The following is a 17,053-nucleotide window of genomic DNA, read 5'->3' on the forward strand; positions in this document are numbered from 1 at the left end:
CTCTTACACTGTTGTTGGGAATGCAAACTAGTACAGCCACCATGGAGAACAGTGTGGAGATTCCTTAAAAAACTGGAAACAGAGTCTTTTCCAATGAGTCAACTCTTCGCATGAGGTGGCCAAAGTACTGGAGTTTCAGCTTTAGCATCATTCCTTCCAAAGAAATCCCAGGGCTGATCTCCTTTAGAATGGACTGATTGGATCTCCTTGCAGTCTAAGGGACTCTCAAGAGTCTTTTCGAACACCACAGTTCAAAAGCATCAATTCTTTGGTGCTCAGCATTCTTCACAGTCCAACTCTCACATCCATACGTGACCACAGGAAAAACCATAGCCTCGACAAGATGAACCTTTGTTGGCAAACTAATGTATCTGCTTTTGAACATGCTATCTAGGTTGGTCATAACTTTCCTTCCAAGGAGTAAGCGTCTTTTAATTTCATGGCTGCAGTCACCATCTGTAGTGATTTTGGAGCCCAGAAAAATAAAGTCTGACACTATTTCCACTGTTTCCCCATCTTTTCCCATAAAGTGATGGGACCGGATGCCATGATCTTCGTTTTCTGAATGTTGAGCTTTAAGCCAACTTTTTCACTCTCCACTTTCACCTTCATCAAGAGGCTTTTTACAAGAGGGTGTGAAAGATTCATTAGTCGCAGAAGGAAGCTTTTTGCTGAGGAAAACAGAGCAGCCTCCTGAGCAGAACTAAAAATGGTTGGATAGAAAAGAAGAACCTGGTGGCATGAGGAATGGTAATGGTTGGTACTAGGCATGGAGTGAGGATTCCTGCTGGCTGGCGGGGGCTTCATGGTTCAGATGTGGGCGAAATGGGAAAATCAAAAGCTATGCTTGAAAGTTGTCAGCACTCAAAGATCAAAAATGACTCAAACTTTTTATTAAAACACCTGACATGATAAAGTCATGAAGACTTAGCTGAAAGTTCTGAGACATGCCTTTGGCTGCCTGTGCTCGCTAGGAATGTCTATCTATCCTTGTATCTTTGTATCTATCTGTATTTTTAAATAGAGGTCTCAATAATTACTTAGCCATAGTGAGGTTTTGTTTTAGCCAAAAAGCCGTTAGGGATTTTCCATAAGATGTTATTATTATTATTTTTCTTAAAGCATTATTCTATTCTAAATGCACTTTAATTTTATTGTTTGGATTCTATCAGCTTAAATAGATTTATTTACAATTAATATTCTATAAGAAAAATTCATGAGTTCACTAAATCACACAACTGAATATTAGGTTGGTACAAAAATGATTGTGGTTTCTGACCATAAATTTTAAATCATTATAACTAGGCCCACAAACATCTTTATTCATAAAAATGGGAACCATTACAATCAATACATTCTTGCCAGCAAGAACTGTTTGTTTACTTCTACAATGTAAAAATCCTTGCTTTGGGATTTGACAAACTCTTGGAAAGCATTTTTGGTTGTGGAAGTATTTTCCTTGCAAAAAGTTGTCGAGATGCTTGAAAAAGTGGCAGTCAATAGGTTAGAGGTCAGATGAATATGGTGGATGAGGCAAAATTTTTTAGTCCAATTCATACACATTTTGAAGCACTGGTTGTGTGATGTGCAGTTGGGCCTTGTCAGGGAGAAGAATTGGGCCCTTTCTGTTAACCAGTGCTGACTGTAAGCATTGCAGTTTTTGGTGCATCTCATGGATTTGCTGAGCCTACTTCTCAGATGTAATGGTTTCACTGGGATTCAGAAACCTATAGTGGATCAGACCAGCAGCAGACCAGCAGAGAGTGACCATGACATTTTTGGGGGTCTAAATTTAGCTTTGGAAAGTGTTTTCGAGCTTCTCAGTGTAACCACCAAGCTGGTAATTGCCGGTTGTCATATAAAATCCACTTTTTGTCACACATCACAATCCAATTGAGAACTGGTTCATTGTTGTTGTGTAGAACTAGGGAAGATGAAAATTGAAAACAATGCTTTCACTTTCATGCATTGGAGAAGGAAATGGCAACCCACTCCAGTATTCTTGCCTGGAGAATCCCAGGGACGGCAGAGCCTGGTGGGCTGCCATCTATGGGGTCACACAGAGTTGGACACGACTGAAGCGATTTAGCAGCAGCAGCAGCAGCAAGAGGCACCCTCTTATCAAGCTTTTTCACCCTTTCAACTTGCTTTAAATACTGAAATAACCATAGAATGGTTGACATTGACTTCCTTGGCAACTATCATTGTGTAATTATATGAGGATCAGCTTCAAAGATAGCTCTCGGTTGGTCGTTGTCAACTTCTGATGTCCAGCCACTGTGGTCCGAATCTTTAAGGCTCTCATCTCCTTTGTAAGCCTTCTTGAAGCTTTTCTGCACTATACATTCATTAGCGGTTCTTGTGCCAAGTACGTTATTGATGTTGTGAGCTGTTTCCACTGCTTTACTTACCCATGTTGAATTTGGGTAAGAAAATCGCTTGAATTTGCTTTTTGTCTAACATTATTCCCCTAGTCTAAAATTAATATAAAATACACAGCAAGTAATGTCATTAGTTCAAAAACATAAAATGAGAAATGTGCATTAAAATGACGTATAACATAACCACATTTATTTAAGAACATATTCCAGTATCAAATGCCAAATCTCAACAAAGCAAAAGTGAAAGTGAAAGTGAAGTCGCTCAGTTGAGTCTGACTCTTTATGACCCCATGGACTGTTACATACCAGGCTCCTCTGTCCGTGGGATTTTCCAGGCAAGAGTACTGGTGTGTGTGGCCATTTCCTCCTCCAGGGGATCTTCTCAACCCAGGGATTGAACCCAGGTCTCCCATATTGTAGACATACGCTTTACCGTCTGAGCCACCAGGGAAGTGACCAACAATGAGAAACCAAAATTAATTTTGTACCAACCTAATAGTCATAACCAATGAACATATAAATCTTGTATATGTTTCTACACTGAGGTATAGAACAGTCTTATGGACTCTGTGGGAGAGGGAGAGGGTGGGAAGATTTGGGAGAATGGCATTGAAACATGTAAAATATCATGTAAGAAACGAGTTGCCAGTCCAGGTTCGATGCACGATACTGGATGCTTGGGGCTAGTGCACTGGGACGACCCAGAGGGATGGTATGGGGAGGGAGGAGGGAGGAGGGTTCAGGATGGGGAACACATGTATACCTGTGGTGGATTCATTTTGATATTTGGCAAAACTAATACAATTATGTAAAGTTTAAAAATAAAATAAAATTAGAAAAAAAAAATATGCATAAAAAAAAAAAATCAAAAGCAGTTTCCATTGTGGGGTTATTATACTGCAGAATTACTCTTGTAGGTGAATTCCTTCAGAAAATGGATTCCAGAGCAAGATTTCAGAAGTTGACTCAACAATAAGAAGCCAAATGGTGACTTTCACTCACGTGTATTTTTGTGTTTTGAAGGTAATAGGGTAACATTCAAAACATGGGAGAAAATGGTTGGCATGTGAACATCCAGTGAAGTATTAAAGTTTAGCAGATCCAAAGGTAACCTTCAGATAAATAGACAGAAATTGCTCTTAAAAGTACTATGTGGAGATTTTAATTCTAAATATGGAAAAAAATCAAAGGATTTCTTTTAAAGAATAAAGTAAGCTATAACTGGCAGTGAAAAAAGATTTACCACCTACCTATGAAAACAAGGTTTAGCTGCAGGTGAGTAAGTAAACATATCTGAAAAAGCTTTCAGAAGAATAAAACAACAAGGAGTGGAAATGGGAAAAAATGTCTCCCAGGGAACAAAGAAGACCATCTTTTCTATATCTCTGCAGGAGTGGCTATGACTGTGTCTATGAATACAGCATCCATGGAAAAAATAGACCTACATTCATTTTACAGAGAAGAGGAATATTTGAAGTATTGCTCTGGCCATTTTTTTTGTTTTGTTTTTATTGGTTTCTTTAAAAATGATTGTGTGATACTCCCTTTCTTAATAGGAAGTTTCTGGGTGGCAATGCTATTTTATAGAGGATTTTTGGTGATACACCATAGCACCAAATAGGCAATAAAGTATCCATATTTGAGTCCTATTTTGGAGAGAATAAATTTGTCTACTGAGCAAGAGAAAGGCCATTTATCTTCTGAGTTATTAAAAACTTCTATCTCAACCTGATATGAGAAGAATAAATTCAATGAACCAGTAAATTAGAGGTTTAAATATACTGGAATAGAATAGATGAAAAAAGGCACAAGTATATGATACCACAAAAAAATTATGGGCTTTGAAGTCACACAGATCTGAGTCCAAATTTTAGTTAGCAAGTTAATCACCATATAACCTTGTAAAAGATAAATAATCTGTCTGAATCTTTGGCTTCTTCATATATATATATATATATATATATATATATAAATATATATAAAAATGATAAAATGATTTGAATTGATGTATGTAGGAACAGTGTCTAGGAGCAGTGTCTGTCATCTAGTACTTCTCAAAAGTTATTATATGTTACATAATAACTATAGAATGAGCAATTAGTAAAATATCAACAGTTTCTAAAGTAAACCCTGCTGAATTCTGGTCCCTTGAGGTTGCTAAGAAAAAGAAAAGATTTCCATGTTGAACGCAAAATTGGATAGCGCTGTATTGGAAGGAACACACAGGTATTGTTTTGCGGGTTATGAATTGAACATATCCAAAAATATCTTATGAATTGAACGCATCCAAAATTCAGACTTTGACTTACAATTGCCTTTTTGGTGTCTTCCTTTGACAACCTAAGAGGCATTTCAAAACTCACAGGGCCAAACTGGCACTCCTGGAGTCTACTGTACCACCACCGACACTGTTTTATGGACATACAGTCTCTCTACATGTACTGACCAGTTATCATCTCTGAAAATGTCAGCATCCCCCACACTAATGTTAAAGCTTGAAGCTGGGTATTTCCTTTGATTATTCCCTCATTCTCAATTACTTCCACCCAATATTTTTTATCAGAAAGTTCTGTAATTTCTACCTCTTAACTATATCTGCAATCTACACTTATTCGTTCTTATTTCAACTGCCTGCGTATCATGCAGAGATTCCTTATATGGTGTCCAAAGGCTGCCAGAAGAGCCATGGATAGAGCTCTGATTAAATGTAATTAGTTTTCTTTAATGTCTTAGGTATTTATTTCATACAGTTAAAAAAGATTATTTTGAAACGTTGTCTGTTGTTCTGAGCAGATTGCCACAGGGATCTTAGCTCTCTCTGAGAGTACATATTCTTTGGCCCTATAATTCACCCTAAGACATTTTGCAGAATAGGACTACGGTTGATCTTTTAAAAAAGTTTGCTTCTCCTTTGTTGTTGTTACTGATTTTAACTTTCCATCATGTTCCTGCAGCATTTCAGCTTGGCTTTCAGTGTGACAGCTAAATACAACACATACGGATGCTGAACTTGAAGTAAGTTTCTATTTTATTTAAATTAAGATACAGGGATTTGTGTAAAGTGCAACTGAAGCAAAAGGCAGGGGCAGACCTGGTACATGTGTGCTTAGTCGCTTTATTTGTGTCCAGCTCTTTGTGACCCCATGGACTGTAGCCCACCAGGCTCCTCTGTCCATGTGGATTCTTAGGTAAGAATACTGGAGTGGGTTGCCATGCCCTCCTCCAGGACATTTTCCTGACCCAGGGATTGAACCCAGGTCTCCTGCATTGCAGGTAGATTCTTTACCAGCTGAGCTACCAGGGCAGCCTGACCCAGCACGTAATACTTCTTTTATACATGTTCCCTACTTCTGGGTGGTGTATGTGTCACAGATGTACCACTAATATTGCTTGTATGGGAGTCTTCTGTAATTGCAAGAGGTTTTACACATTCTGTGCCACAGGCTTTTCATATTAAGAATTACATCCCCATTTAAGAACCACTCAACTTAATCTCCGTGTCCTGTATGCTCTTGAAACAAACTCAGCGTCTATAAGACCGTGTCCTCATGAGAGTAAGAAAGCAGTCACATACAGAAATCTGGAGCTAGGGTGTCACTGGAGAGAAACCTCATGTTCACTTCTTGAGGACTAGACTTAGGGATGCAGGCACACAGGCAAATTTATTTCTAAAGCTACTGGTCACCACTATCTTTATAATGTGTGTGTGTGTGTGTGTGTGTTGCAAATGGTACTTACTTATAGTTGGACTAAAAGATTTAGCTATGATGCAAGCAGGAGATAATCAGGATTAATGAGTTTAAAAACTGGGATGTTCTTCCTCAAAACCTATGTGTATTTGTCTGTAGTACCACTAATTCCTACAATTCTTCCACTGATTAGATACTGAAAGAGGTGCAATAAACGATGAATCTAAGGGCAATGGTTTGAAACTGGTTACTAATTATGTGAGGTCAGATTTGGAATACTTAACTCAATGATCTTTGTCCAAAGGAATAGGTATTACTTTCTCAATTTCCTATCATAATGGCCTCCAGGATAGTTTCAATAAAATGAACAGAGATTTAGGCAAAATTTGATGTATTTTTTACACAAGAATAGAAAGTATAGGTTTAACATCTGATGGAGCACCACTCAATATTCTGTTATGACTTCTAACATTTCCCTTTGTGGATATAGACTCTTAACTTTATGACTTCTTCACTGACTATCTTGTGGGAAAGTAGCCATTTCTGATCATTTATAATCTATGTTAAATAAAAAAAAAAATCAATTGTTGGCTTTCAAATGCCATTTAAACTATTAAGCCACTTGTTACCATTATAATACTTGAATGAGAAATTGGCAATATCTGCATGTATTAACAACCATATACCTTTTGCATTTCTGTTCTAATGGCTCCTCTGTGCATGGAATTCTCCAGGCAAGAAAATTGGAGTGTTTGCCATTTCCTTCTCCAGGGGATCTTCCCAACCCAGGGATTGAGCCCATGTCTCCCACACTGCAGGCAGATTCTTTACTTTCTGAGCTGCCAGGGAAGCCCCTGTAATGACTCAACTCAAGCTTGAGAATTAGAGCGATTTTTTTTTTTTAATACAAATGTTTTTAATTTTAAATGTAATTTTTCAATCCAACAAAGAAAACATGTCCTTCAAGAAATCTTGCTTTCATTAAAGAAAAGATGTGCTAATGAGGCAAATCAATATTTCTGCATGACAAGGGTTCCTCCAATTTAATCCATACCAACATATTTATATTCATGCAAAACATCTCTTATCTTGGCCATTCTTACTTAGATTTAATTAAGTTGCCTTGACTTGAAGCCCTTAGATGTAGTTCTCATCAAAAGCCCTGATGATTTTTAGAACAGAAATTACAGCTTGGTGGCTTTAGGACTGTAGGTTTTTGCTGCTGATATTAATGAGACAGGTCATTAGTGGAAGCTTCACTCTACATGGTAGATAAAAATAATGCATTCAGGGAGATATACTGAGTTAGGAGAAAAGCTTTTGACTTTTGGTCCAAACTTTTCTCTTGTCAAACAAAATACTTTTGTATTCTGAATTCACATTTGATATCCATTATGAAAGCCAGCCCTAAGGAAAGTGGGAATCCTTAATATCATATTTACAATTTTGCGCCATCCTCTTGACTTCTTTTTAATACTACTGTATTCTCCTGGGTGATTTTATCAGTGAATCAGAACTTTGACAACAGTTGCATAAAGGTAACTATGTTGTTCTATGTAACATCAGTTTCTGGTGCTCAAATTATTGTAGATGATGACCAAAGTCCTTAAATCAGATGTCTTGACTTTAGTAGGAAGTATCATCTGAAACTGTATTGACATGCATATAACACTCCATCATGGCTCTTATATTAGTTTCTGCATGTGCAGTGGTAGATTTGCTTTCCATCCCTGTGTTGGTCATTTTATGCCTTAAGCAAAACTCTCTCCAGGATTAGCTTATTTAGGATGAATAGGTCAAGCAGGGTATGGAAGCCAGAACAATGAAATTCCTTATCATCAGTGGCACAGAAGGCTGCAAATCCTTCTAAAAATAGGTGCTTAGGGATACTATGTGAGCATCTTCAATAGCCTTAAAATAGTGCTTTTTAATGCATGTTCAACAGTGAAATTCATACAAGAATCTTACGTTATGCTGCAATGTGTAGATTTTAAATTATTCATTTAACCTGATTCAGTAAGTCTTGGGGAAAACAAGATGCAAATCAGTGAAATATGAGTATTTTCTTGCTTCAATTTTATAGGAACTCAGTAAAATGAGAAATCATGGGGAGGGACTTTAATATTCTTGCAAAAACAAATACCTAAATTATGAATATAACTGTTGGATTGTTTGTCTATGATAAATCATCTCTTGAAAGAATGTCTTATACTGTAAAAACTTTCCCTTTTTGTTTATTAGATTTTAATTCACAGATTAATATAGTTTTCTAAGCAATATATGCAAATATGTGTATATATAGATATTTTTAAATAAAAACTGCATATCTATCAGTATAAAATCTGTCAGTGCATAAGTATTCCAATGAACATTTAATAATATTATGTTCTTACATTTTATACTTCAAGTTATACCATGAAATAAACAAAACACAAGTTACACACATATTTATATATATTTTTAAAATTATCTTCAGTTATATTCATGTGTCCCTTAAATATGATTCTTAGAAAAGAAAATGCTCTTTTAAAAACAATATTCCAAAGTTAGGTACTTCCTTTTCAGGGGAGTTGTTTGATGAAATTAGTATCTGTGGGTATATTTACAACTTTTGCCATCTGATGATTTCTCTTGTTTTGTTCAGTGTAAGTCTCACATCAATGTTTGTAAAATTATTTCAGGTAAATTATGCTCAAAAAGTCAGGGTACTATGTTTATAAATAAACGGGCACTCCAAAGATATTCTTAAAGAGTGCATAGGCTATAATACCAATTTCAAGTAGTTTGCAGATGTTTTCAAGAAAAATCAATTGTAACAACATTGTATTAGCCGCATGAAAGCTTTTAAGTTACAAATGGTTGCTCAAACTCCTGCTACTGCTGTAGCTTCCTCCAGCTACTATTTGGGCCCCCTGGATCAGATATCCTCAATATGAGGATTAGGAGAATATGTTGCCTCACCAATTTAGGGACAACGCCCCAGTCAGCTTGGAAGTAGTTATGGAACGAGAACGATGCCCCTTTTCCCTAGGCAACATAATTCTCCTAAAAAGAAAAGGGGGGAATGAGAGAGTCAGTTCCTAGGCAGGTTGATAGGTAGTCTAGGGGTCCCCAAGGAGAGAGGGATCTGGAATTCTCAAGGAGGGAGAAAGGACAAACTTTTTTTCTTTCTCCACATTCCTTAGGATTATATAACAATAATGTATCCTGCCTAAGGACAGTCTTTGGATTCAACCTTCTGTTATCTTAAAATGTTAATTATGGGAGTAGACCTGGTCTTTACAAGGATGTATCTTGCCTGAGGACAGTGTTATCTTAAAATGTAAATTATGGGAGTAGGTCTGATGAGGTCTTTACAACCTCCAGATAGTTTTGGATTATATAACGTCATTGTTAACACTAGCAAGCGGGTACTCTTTCTGCCCCCTTCTGATGCCTATGTCAGAAGCTTTCTCTATCTCCTTTATACTTTAATAAAACTTTCTTACACATACACACAAAAAAAATAAATAAAAATAAATGAAAAAAATAAAATCATATAACAATGAATAGAGAAGGAGGATGTTAGGGAAACCCATGAACTGGAGATATAAGAACCTGAGGCTAATTTTAACCTCTAACAAATTAGATGACTAATTACAACCACCATGGTTCTTTGTTTTCACATTAAAATATCAAGAGGGGTGACAAGACGTCTGTGACTACTTTGGTTTTAATATCCTGTGATTTGGTAAATGAAAAGAACCATTATGATTTGAAATTGTCAGGAGAGGCTTCATAACAAAAGTATGGCTTTATGAGCCATGATTGTTATAAGTGCTCTGATTAAGCAAAGAGGAGGAAAGAGGCATTTCTGTTGAGGCATGGATCAGCAGAAAAGGAAATCAGTCAGAAGGAAACATTAGATGGGGAGGGGACCTGCCTCTCTGGGGAAAAAAAAAGAGTGCATACAATCTAGGTAGTAACTGCTGGGTTTTAAGAGAGTGCTGGAGGGACGAGGCTTGAGTTTTTGGATGAGAAGCTTGGACTGCACTTGATATGAAATAAAAAGCCATATGCAGCTGGGAGCATGGAAGTAGCATCCTGAAATCTGCCTTTATGACTCACAATTCAGGATGAACTGGCAGGTGGCAATAAGAAAGAATGTCCATCAGGAGGTCATGGCATTATGTTATCCAAGTTTAAACGGATGCACGCTCAGAGTGCTGGCAGTTAAAAGAAAGGAACAGCATACGTGCAGCAGCCACTTAAAAAAAAATTGAGGAAATTTGGGGATAATTAAACTTACTGAAGAGTATGATAGAAAGTCTATGTGCATTGCTATCTGGACTTCATCTAATTCTATAGTTTATTGCTACCTGCAATTTAATGACATTTCTATCTTGCAACTTTTTAAAATACTTCTCTATACATTTAATTAAAATTTTCATTTAAAAATCTGTCTTTATATTTAGCATCACTCTGTTTGGCAATCTGCTATTGAAAGCCAACAGAGATGAAAATAGTATTGGAGCAAGTCCTATGTGAGCTGCGTACTTGTTTACTATGTCACCTTAAACAAAGTGACACTTTGCTATTAAGAAAAATTATCCAAAATTTGGAAATAGAGCAAAAAGATAATGGTATATGTCTTGTCAATGTATTCCTGAAGCATATTCTAAGAGAACTACCAAAGTTTAATTTTCTAGAGGAGTATATCAATATTTGATTAAATGTTTATTATTGATTAAGGCTCAGATCTGAACCTGTAGATTTCTGACCAGTAAAAAATATTACTTCAACTATTACATTTTTATTTCCCTGGAGAACAGTACCCATTTTTGTATCCATTGATAAGTTATTTTCAATATCATTTTGTCTAAAAGACTACTAAAAGCTCCATTTGTCAAACTTTTATAGAACCAGCTTAACTACTTTATAGTTACCCTCCTACTAAACTAAGGAAATCATTGACTCCCAGTAACTAAATATTCATGTCAAAGTTCTTTATAAACATTATACTTGGCTACCTCAATTCCCTTGCTTTATTTTTTTTTCTTTTTTTAATTTTATTTTATTTTTAAACTTTACAATACTGTATTAGTTTTGCCAAACATCAAAATGAATCCACCACAGGTATACCCGTGCTCCCCATCCTGAACCCTCCTCCCTCCTCCCTCTCCATACCCTCCCTCTGGGTAGTCCCAGTGCACCAGCCCCAAGCATCCAGTATCGTGCATTGAATCTGGACTGGCGACTCGTTTCCTACATGATATTATACATGTTTCAATGCCATTCTCCCAAATCTCCCCACCCTCTCCCTCTCCCTCTCCCACAGAGTCCATAAGACTGATCTACACATCAGTGTCTCTTTTGCTGTCTCGTACACAGGGTTATTGTTACCATCTTTCTAAATTCCATATATATGCATTAGTATACTGTATTGGTGTTTTTCTTTCTGGCTTACTTCACTCTGTATAATAGGCTCCAGTTTCATCCACCTCATTAGAACTGATTCAAATGTATTCTTTTTAATGGCTGAGTAATACTCCATTGTGTATATGTACCACAGCTTTCTTATCCATTCATCTGCTGATGGGCATCTAGGTTGCTTCCATGTCCTGGCTATTATAAACAGTGCTGCGATGAACATTGGGGTACACGTGTCTCTTTCCCTTCTGGTTTCCTCAGTGTGTATGCCCAGCAGTGGGATTGCTGGATCATAAGGCAATTCTATTTCCAGTTTTTTAAGGAATCTCCACACTGTTCTCCATAGTGGCTGTACTAGTTTGCATTCCCACCAAGAGTGTAAGAGGGTTCCCTTTTCTCCATACCCTCTCCAGCATTTATTGCTTGTAGACTTTTGGAAGGGCCATTCTGACTGGTGTGAAATGGTACCTCATAGTGGTTTTGATTTGCATTTCTCTGATAATGAGTGATGTTGAGCATCTTTTCATGTGTTTGTTAGCCATCTGTATGTCTTCTTTGGAGAAATGTCTATTTAGATCTTTGGCCCATTTTTTGATTGGGTCATTTATTTTTCTGGAGTTGAGCTGTAAGAGTTGCTTGTATATATTTGAGATTAGTTGTTTGTCAGTTGCTTCATTGGCTATTATTTTCTCCCATTCTGAAGGCTGCCTTTTCATCTTGCTTATAGTTTCCTTTGTTGTGCAGAAGCTTTTAAGTTTAATTAGGTCCCATTTGTTTATTTTTGCTTTTATTTCCAATATTCTGGGAGGTGGGTCATAGAGGATCCTGCTGTGATGTATGTCGGAGAGTTTTGCCTATGTTCTCCTCTAGGAGTTTTATAGTTTCTGGTCTTATGTTGAGATCTTAAATCCATTTTGAGTTTATTTTTGTGTATGGTGTTAGAAAGTGGTCTAGTTTCATTGTTTTACAAGTGGTTGACCAGTTTTCCCAGCACCACTTGTTAAAGAGATTGTCTTTAATCCATTGTATATTCTTGCCTCCTTTGTCAAAGATAAGGTGTCCATAGGTGCACGGATTTGTCTCTGGGCTTTCTATTTTGTTTCCTTGATCTATATTTCTGTCTTTGTGCCAGTACCATACTGTCTTGATGACTGTGGCTCTGTAATAGAGCCTCAAGTCAGGTAGGTTGATTCCTCCAGTTCCCTTCTTCTTTCTCAAGATCGCTTTGGCTATTCGAGGTTTTTTGTATTTCCATACAAATTGTGAAATTATTTGTTCTAGCTCCGTGAAGCATACCGTTGGTAGCTTGATGGGGATTGCATTGAATCTATAAATTGCTTTGGGTAGTATACTTATTTGCACTATATTGATTCTTCCAATCCATGAACATGGTATATTTCTCCATCTATTAGTGTCCTCTTTGATTTCTTTCACCAGTGTTTTATAGTTTTCTATATATAGGTCTTTAGTTTCTTTAGGTAGATATATTCCTAAGTATTTTATTCTTTCTATTGCAATGGTGAATGGAATTGTTTCCTTAATTTCTCTTTCTGTTTTTCATTGTTAGTGTATAGGAATGAAAGGGATTTCTGTGTGTTGATTTTATATCCTGCAACTTTACTATAATCATTGATTAGTTCTAGTAATTTCCTGGTGGAGTCTTTAAGGTTTTCTATGTAGAGGATCATGTCTCTTCAAATAGTGAGAGTTTTACTTCTTCTTTTCCAATTTGGATTCCTTTTATTTCTTTTTCTGCTCTGATTGCTGTGGCCAAAACTTCCAAAACTATGTTGAATAGTAATGGTGAAAGTGGCACCCTTGTCTTGTTCCTGACTTTAGAGGAAATGCTTTCAATTTTTCACCATTGAGGATAATGTTTGCTGTGGGTTTGTCATATATAGCTTTTATTATGTTGAGGTATGCTCCTTCTATTCCTGCTTTCTGGAGAGTTTTTATCACAAATGGATGTTGAATTTTGTCAAAGGCTTTCTCTGCATCTATTGAGATAATCATATGGTTTTTATTTTTCAATTTGTTAATGTGGTATATTACATTGATTGATTTAAATTATATCTATTTCAGACTGTGTAAATGATTTACCAAAGTTATAGACTAGGGAAAGAGTTATAGCACACACACACACACACAGACACACACACACACACACACGAGTGAATCCTGAACCTGACTACTCTTAAAATTCCTCTACTCTTCCTATAAGGAGGACCAACTTTCTAACCTGTGCTCTAAAATCTTTAATGTTACTATTAGATCTCTCTTTTTCCTGATATTTTCCTCCTTTTCCTAATTAGTGATAATTTCCCTTGTTCTCAAACAAAAAGAAATACATATTAGTTCCCCACAGGCTAGTTCAGTGAGCATTTTAATATATCAATTTATTAAGACTATACCTCAGTGCCGTCACACACATAATCAAATACAACTGCCAAAAAGAATATCTATAATAGAGATATGCTCTTTAATAGACTGGAATTTCATATGAAGCCAAGAAAATGTTTTGTGGAATGAGGATATTAAAAAACATGGAAAGATTTGAGAAATGGGGACAAAAATACTTTTCACTTCCAAAGGGAACCAGGAAGAATCAATATTCCTCCTAGGAGAGCCCCAAATCTGTCAAGATATGTTTAAGTTTTCAGGAACACCTAGAGATAAGCTTAAACATATGAAAGAATATTATTAAGAAGTCTTTGAGGAAAAGCATAGAGGAGAAAGTAAAGTATCTGGACAACATAAAAATAAATTAAGAAGAGAACCTACAACCAGAAAAGTTTATATTTGGCCAGGTAGTAAGAATGAGACAGATGAAAAATGTGTGGTAACGTGTCTGGCATGAGGAAGTCTTTATGAAGATTAGGATTCAGCATTGCGAACATAGAAAACTCATCAATCAGAATATAAAATGCCAATAATGATAGAAATGATGTATCTGTGTTACTAGTAGGAAGTCTTGCCTCATAGAGGTATTTGGACATAATAAATGTCAAGGGTAAACAAGATGCTAAGAAGGTGTATCAACACCTGACAAAGATAAATTTAGTCTTGGTGACATATTTGGATATAAATTCCAGGAGAAAGAGCAAAGCAGCTGGTGACATCTGGGAGCTAGCCTGGCACTCTCAGCTCTAGGCATTGCTACCAGCTGGCCTGACTCTTGCAGATGATCTTAGTTTTTCTCCTGTACAATATGGACATGTTCCCAGAGCACCAACATCAGATAAGGATAACCAGCAACTGAGAAGAATCGAGGCAAACTTAAGACCACTTTGCCATAATCAGATCTAAACACAAGGTAAAGAAAAAACAGTGTAAAACTCCTAAAATGACCAAATGAACCACCTACTCTGGCTAATATAAATGACTGCAGCTTACAAAAATCAATAGAAGCATTTGTTTCACTCTATCCCCCACCCCCACATCTTCTAGGGAGAAGGCAATGGCACCCCACTCCAGTACTCTTGCCTGGAAAATTCCATGGAAAGAGCTTCATAGGCTGCAGTCCATGGGGTCGCTAAGAGTCAGACATGACTGAGCGGCTTCACTTTCACTTTTCACTTTCATGCATTGGGGAAGGAAATGGCAACCCACTCCAGTGTTCCTGCCTGGATAATCCCAGAGATGGGGGAGCCTGGAGGGCTGCTGTCTGTGGGGTCGCACAGAGTCGGACATGACTGAAGTGACTTAGCAGCAGCAGCAGCCACATCTTCTAAATAAGAATTATTAAAAGACTCAACTATAGAATTATCTCTGCTTCCAGACAACATCCAGTTCAGAGCAAAGTCCTACTTCTTTTTTTTAAATTAAAAACTTTTTTTTTTTTTGCCACACCATGTGGCATATAGGATCTTAGTTCTCCAGCCAGGGATCAAACCCGTATCCCCTGCATTGGAAGGCAGAGGCATAACCACTGGACCACCAGGGAAGTCTAAAGTCCTACTTCTTTGTATGCTCTTGAAAGCCACTTAACCCAAACCTGAATTCTAAAACGTTTTTCTAGCTTCCTTCTATTGAAATATCCCTCAGTTCCCCAGGGTGTGCAGTGTGCCTTGTGACATGGAATCAGTAAACATAACTTTGACACAGGTGTGTTCCTTATGGTCTTTGGCTCCAGAGAACTGACAGCTATATTAGAAGTCATTTCCTCATAGAATAGTCACTCAGAGAGTACTATCATTATGTTCAGTCTAGAATTTTCAAAGAAAGCTCAGCTTTTTATGTTCATTTTAGTGGAAATCTTCAGCAAGAAAACTTGAGAGAGAGCCGGTGCCCAGGATCCTGAGCAAGCAAATCCTGCAGCGAATAGCAGAGGACAAGGTCTCACAAGGTCACTGAGACATGGAAATGGACAGACCATATGGCTGACCAAAGACACTTAGCACTTACTTGCTGAGGTGCCACTGAAAACATTTTGGCCCTGATGATCTTGGTTGAACCATATGAAGTGACAAAAATTTGTCTTGCCAAGGCACAGATAAATCTAAGAATCAGACCTAAAACATGTCAAGTAGTCTCCATTGCTGTATCTTCTCCTAAACCGAGATCCACATATTAATTTTTTGAATCTTATTCTTTGAACTTCAAGAAAAGGAATGAGAACAGGTCAAAAAAATGTGACAGGTTCTCCCTAAAATCTATGATGATATGGTTCAATCTATTCATGCTGAACCTTCTAAAAATTGCTGACAACTTATCCTCAACATCAGAACCTAAGAAATAGTCTAGATCTTGATCTAAGATCATTAACATTCATTTAACTGTTTGTATTTGGGGGTGGATGGGAGAAGTCCTTGGAGGAAAGTTTTTATTTCTTTAACACAACTTCTGACAATATAGCTGCTTGTGAGAACTGTGAAAATAACAACATCAAGGCTCCACCTGAAACTAAATGAATTATAATCGCTGTGGCTGGGATCCGGCACTGTTCTTTTTGAAGAACTACCCTGTTAGGGAAAGCTGATCATCGCTAAAGACACAATGAACTTGACTCCTGTTAATCAGCAGAGCTGTTACTTTCCTTGAAAAAGATCAGAGGGATACTGACCAGAAAACAGGGGGCACTTCACGAGTTGTACCAATACTATACAACCATCCAGGATGAATGAGACCAGGTGTAAATCTCCCATTGTCAATAAGAATAAATACTAGCTACAATCCCTCCAAACCTCTGAAATAATCAAAACAATATTTTAATGGTGTTTACCCAAAATGTATGCCAAATTCAAAGTCCAAAATATTCTCAGTTTTCTTTTTCATGTTTTAATTTTTGTTTAACCTACTTTGTTGTCTGTTCAAGTTTACTAGCACAGAATAAATCAAGTAAATGAGGAAGGAATAAACAAACACCAATAATATAAAATGCGTCAGATTTTCTCCCACTCTAAAAATAAATATTTAAAACACTCAACCAGATGTCAGCAAAAAATGGCAGAGTAAGAGCCTCCAAAAATTCTTTTCTCCATAAAAGCAGTGATAAAATTGGCAGAAAGAAAATGTTAGAATCAATTTTTAACAACTCTGTAAATTAACCAGAGATTAACAAGGATCCAGGAAGGA

The 17,053-nt window shown here is 36.9% G+C and overlaps 1 protein-coding gene across 1 annotated transcript in view; it reads left to right on the forward strand.

Moving 5' to 3' along the window:
• Positions 1-17,053, forward strand: part of LOC102282205 (E3 ubiquitin-protein ligase MGRN1-like) — a 67,921-nt gene that overhangs the window by 22,294 nt on the left and 28,574 nt on the right. The window contains exon 2 of the mRNA XM_070384412.1: positions 15,728-15,814. Coding sequence (XP_070240513.1) covers positions 15,728-15,814 — 87 coding nt within the window. The remainder of the gene's footprint in view (positions 1-15,727; positions 15,815-17,053) is intronic.

Source organism: Bos mutus, chromosome 16 (genome assembly GCF_027580195.1).
Source record: "Bos mutus isolate GX-2022 chromosome 16, NWIPB_WYAK_1.1, whole genome shotgun sequence".
Lineage (NCBI taxonomy): Eukaryota > Metazoa > Chordata > Mammalia > Artiodactyla > Bovidae > Bos > Bos mutus.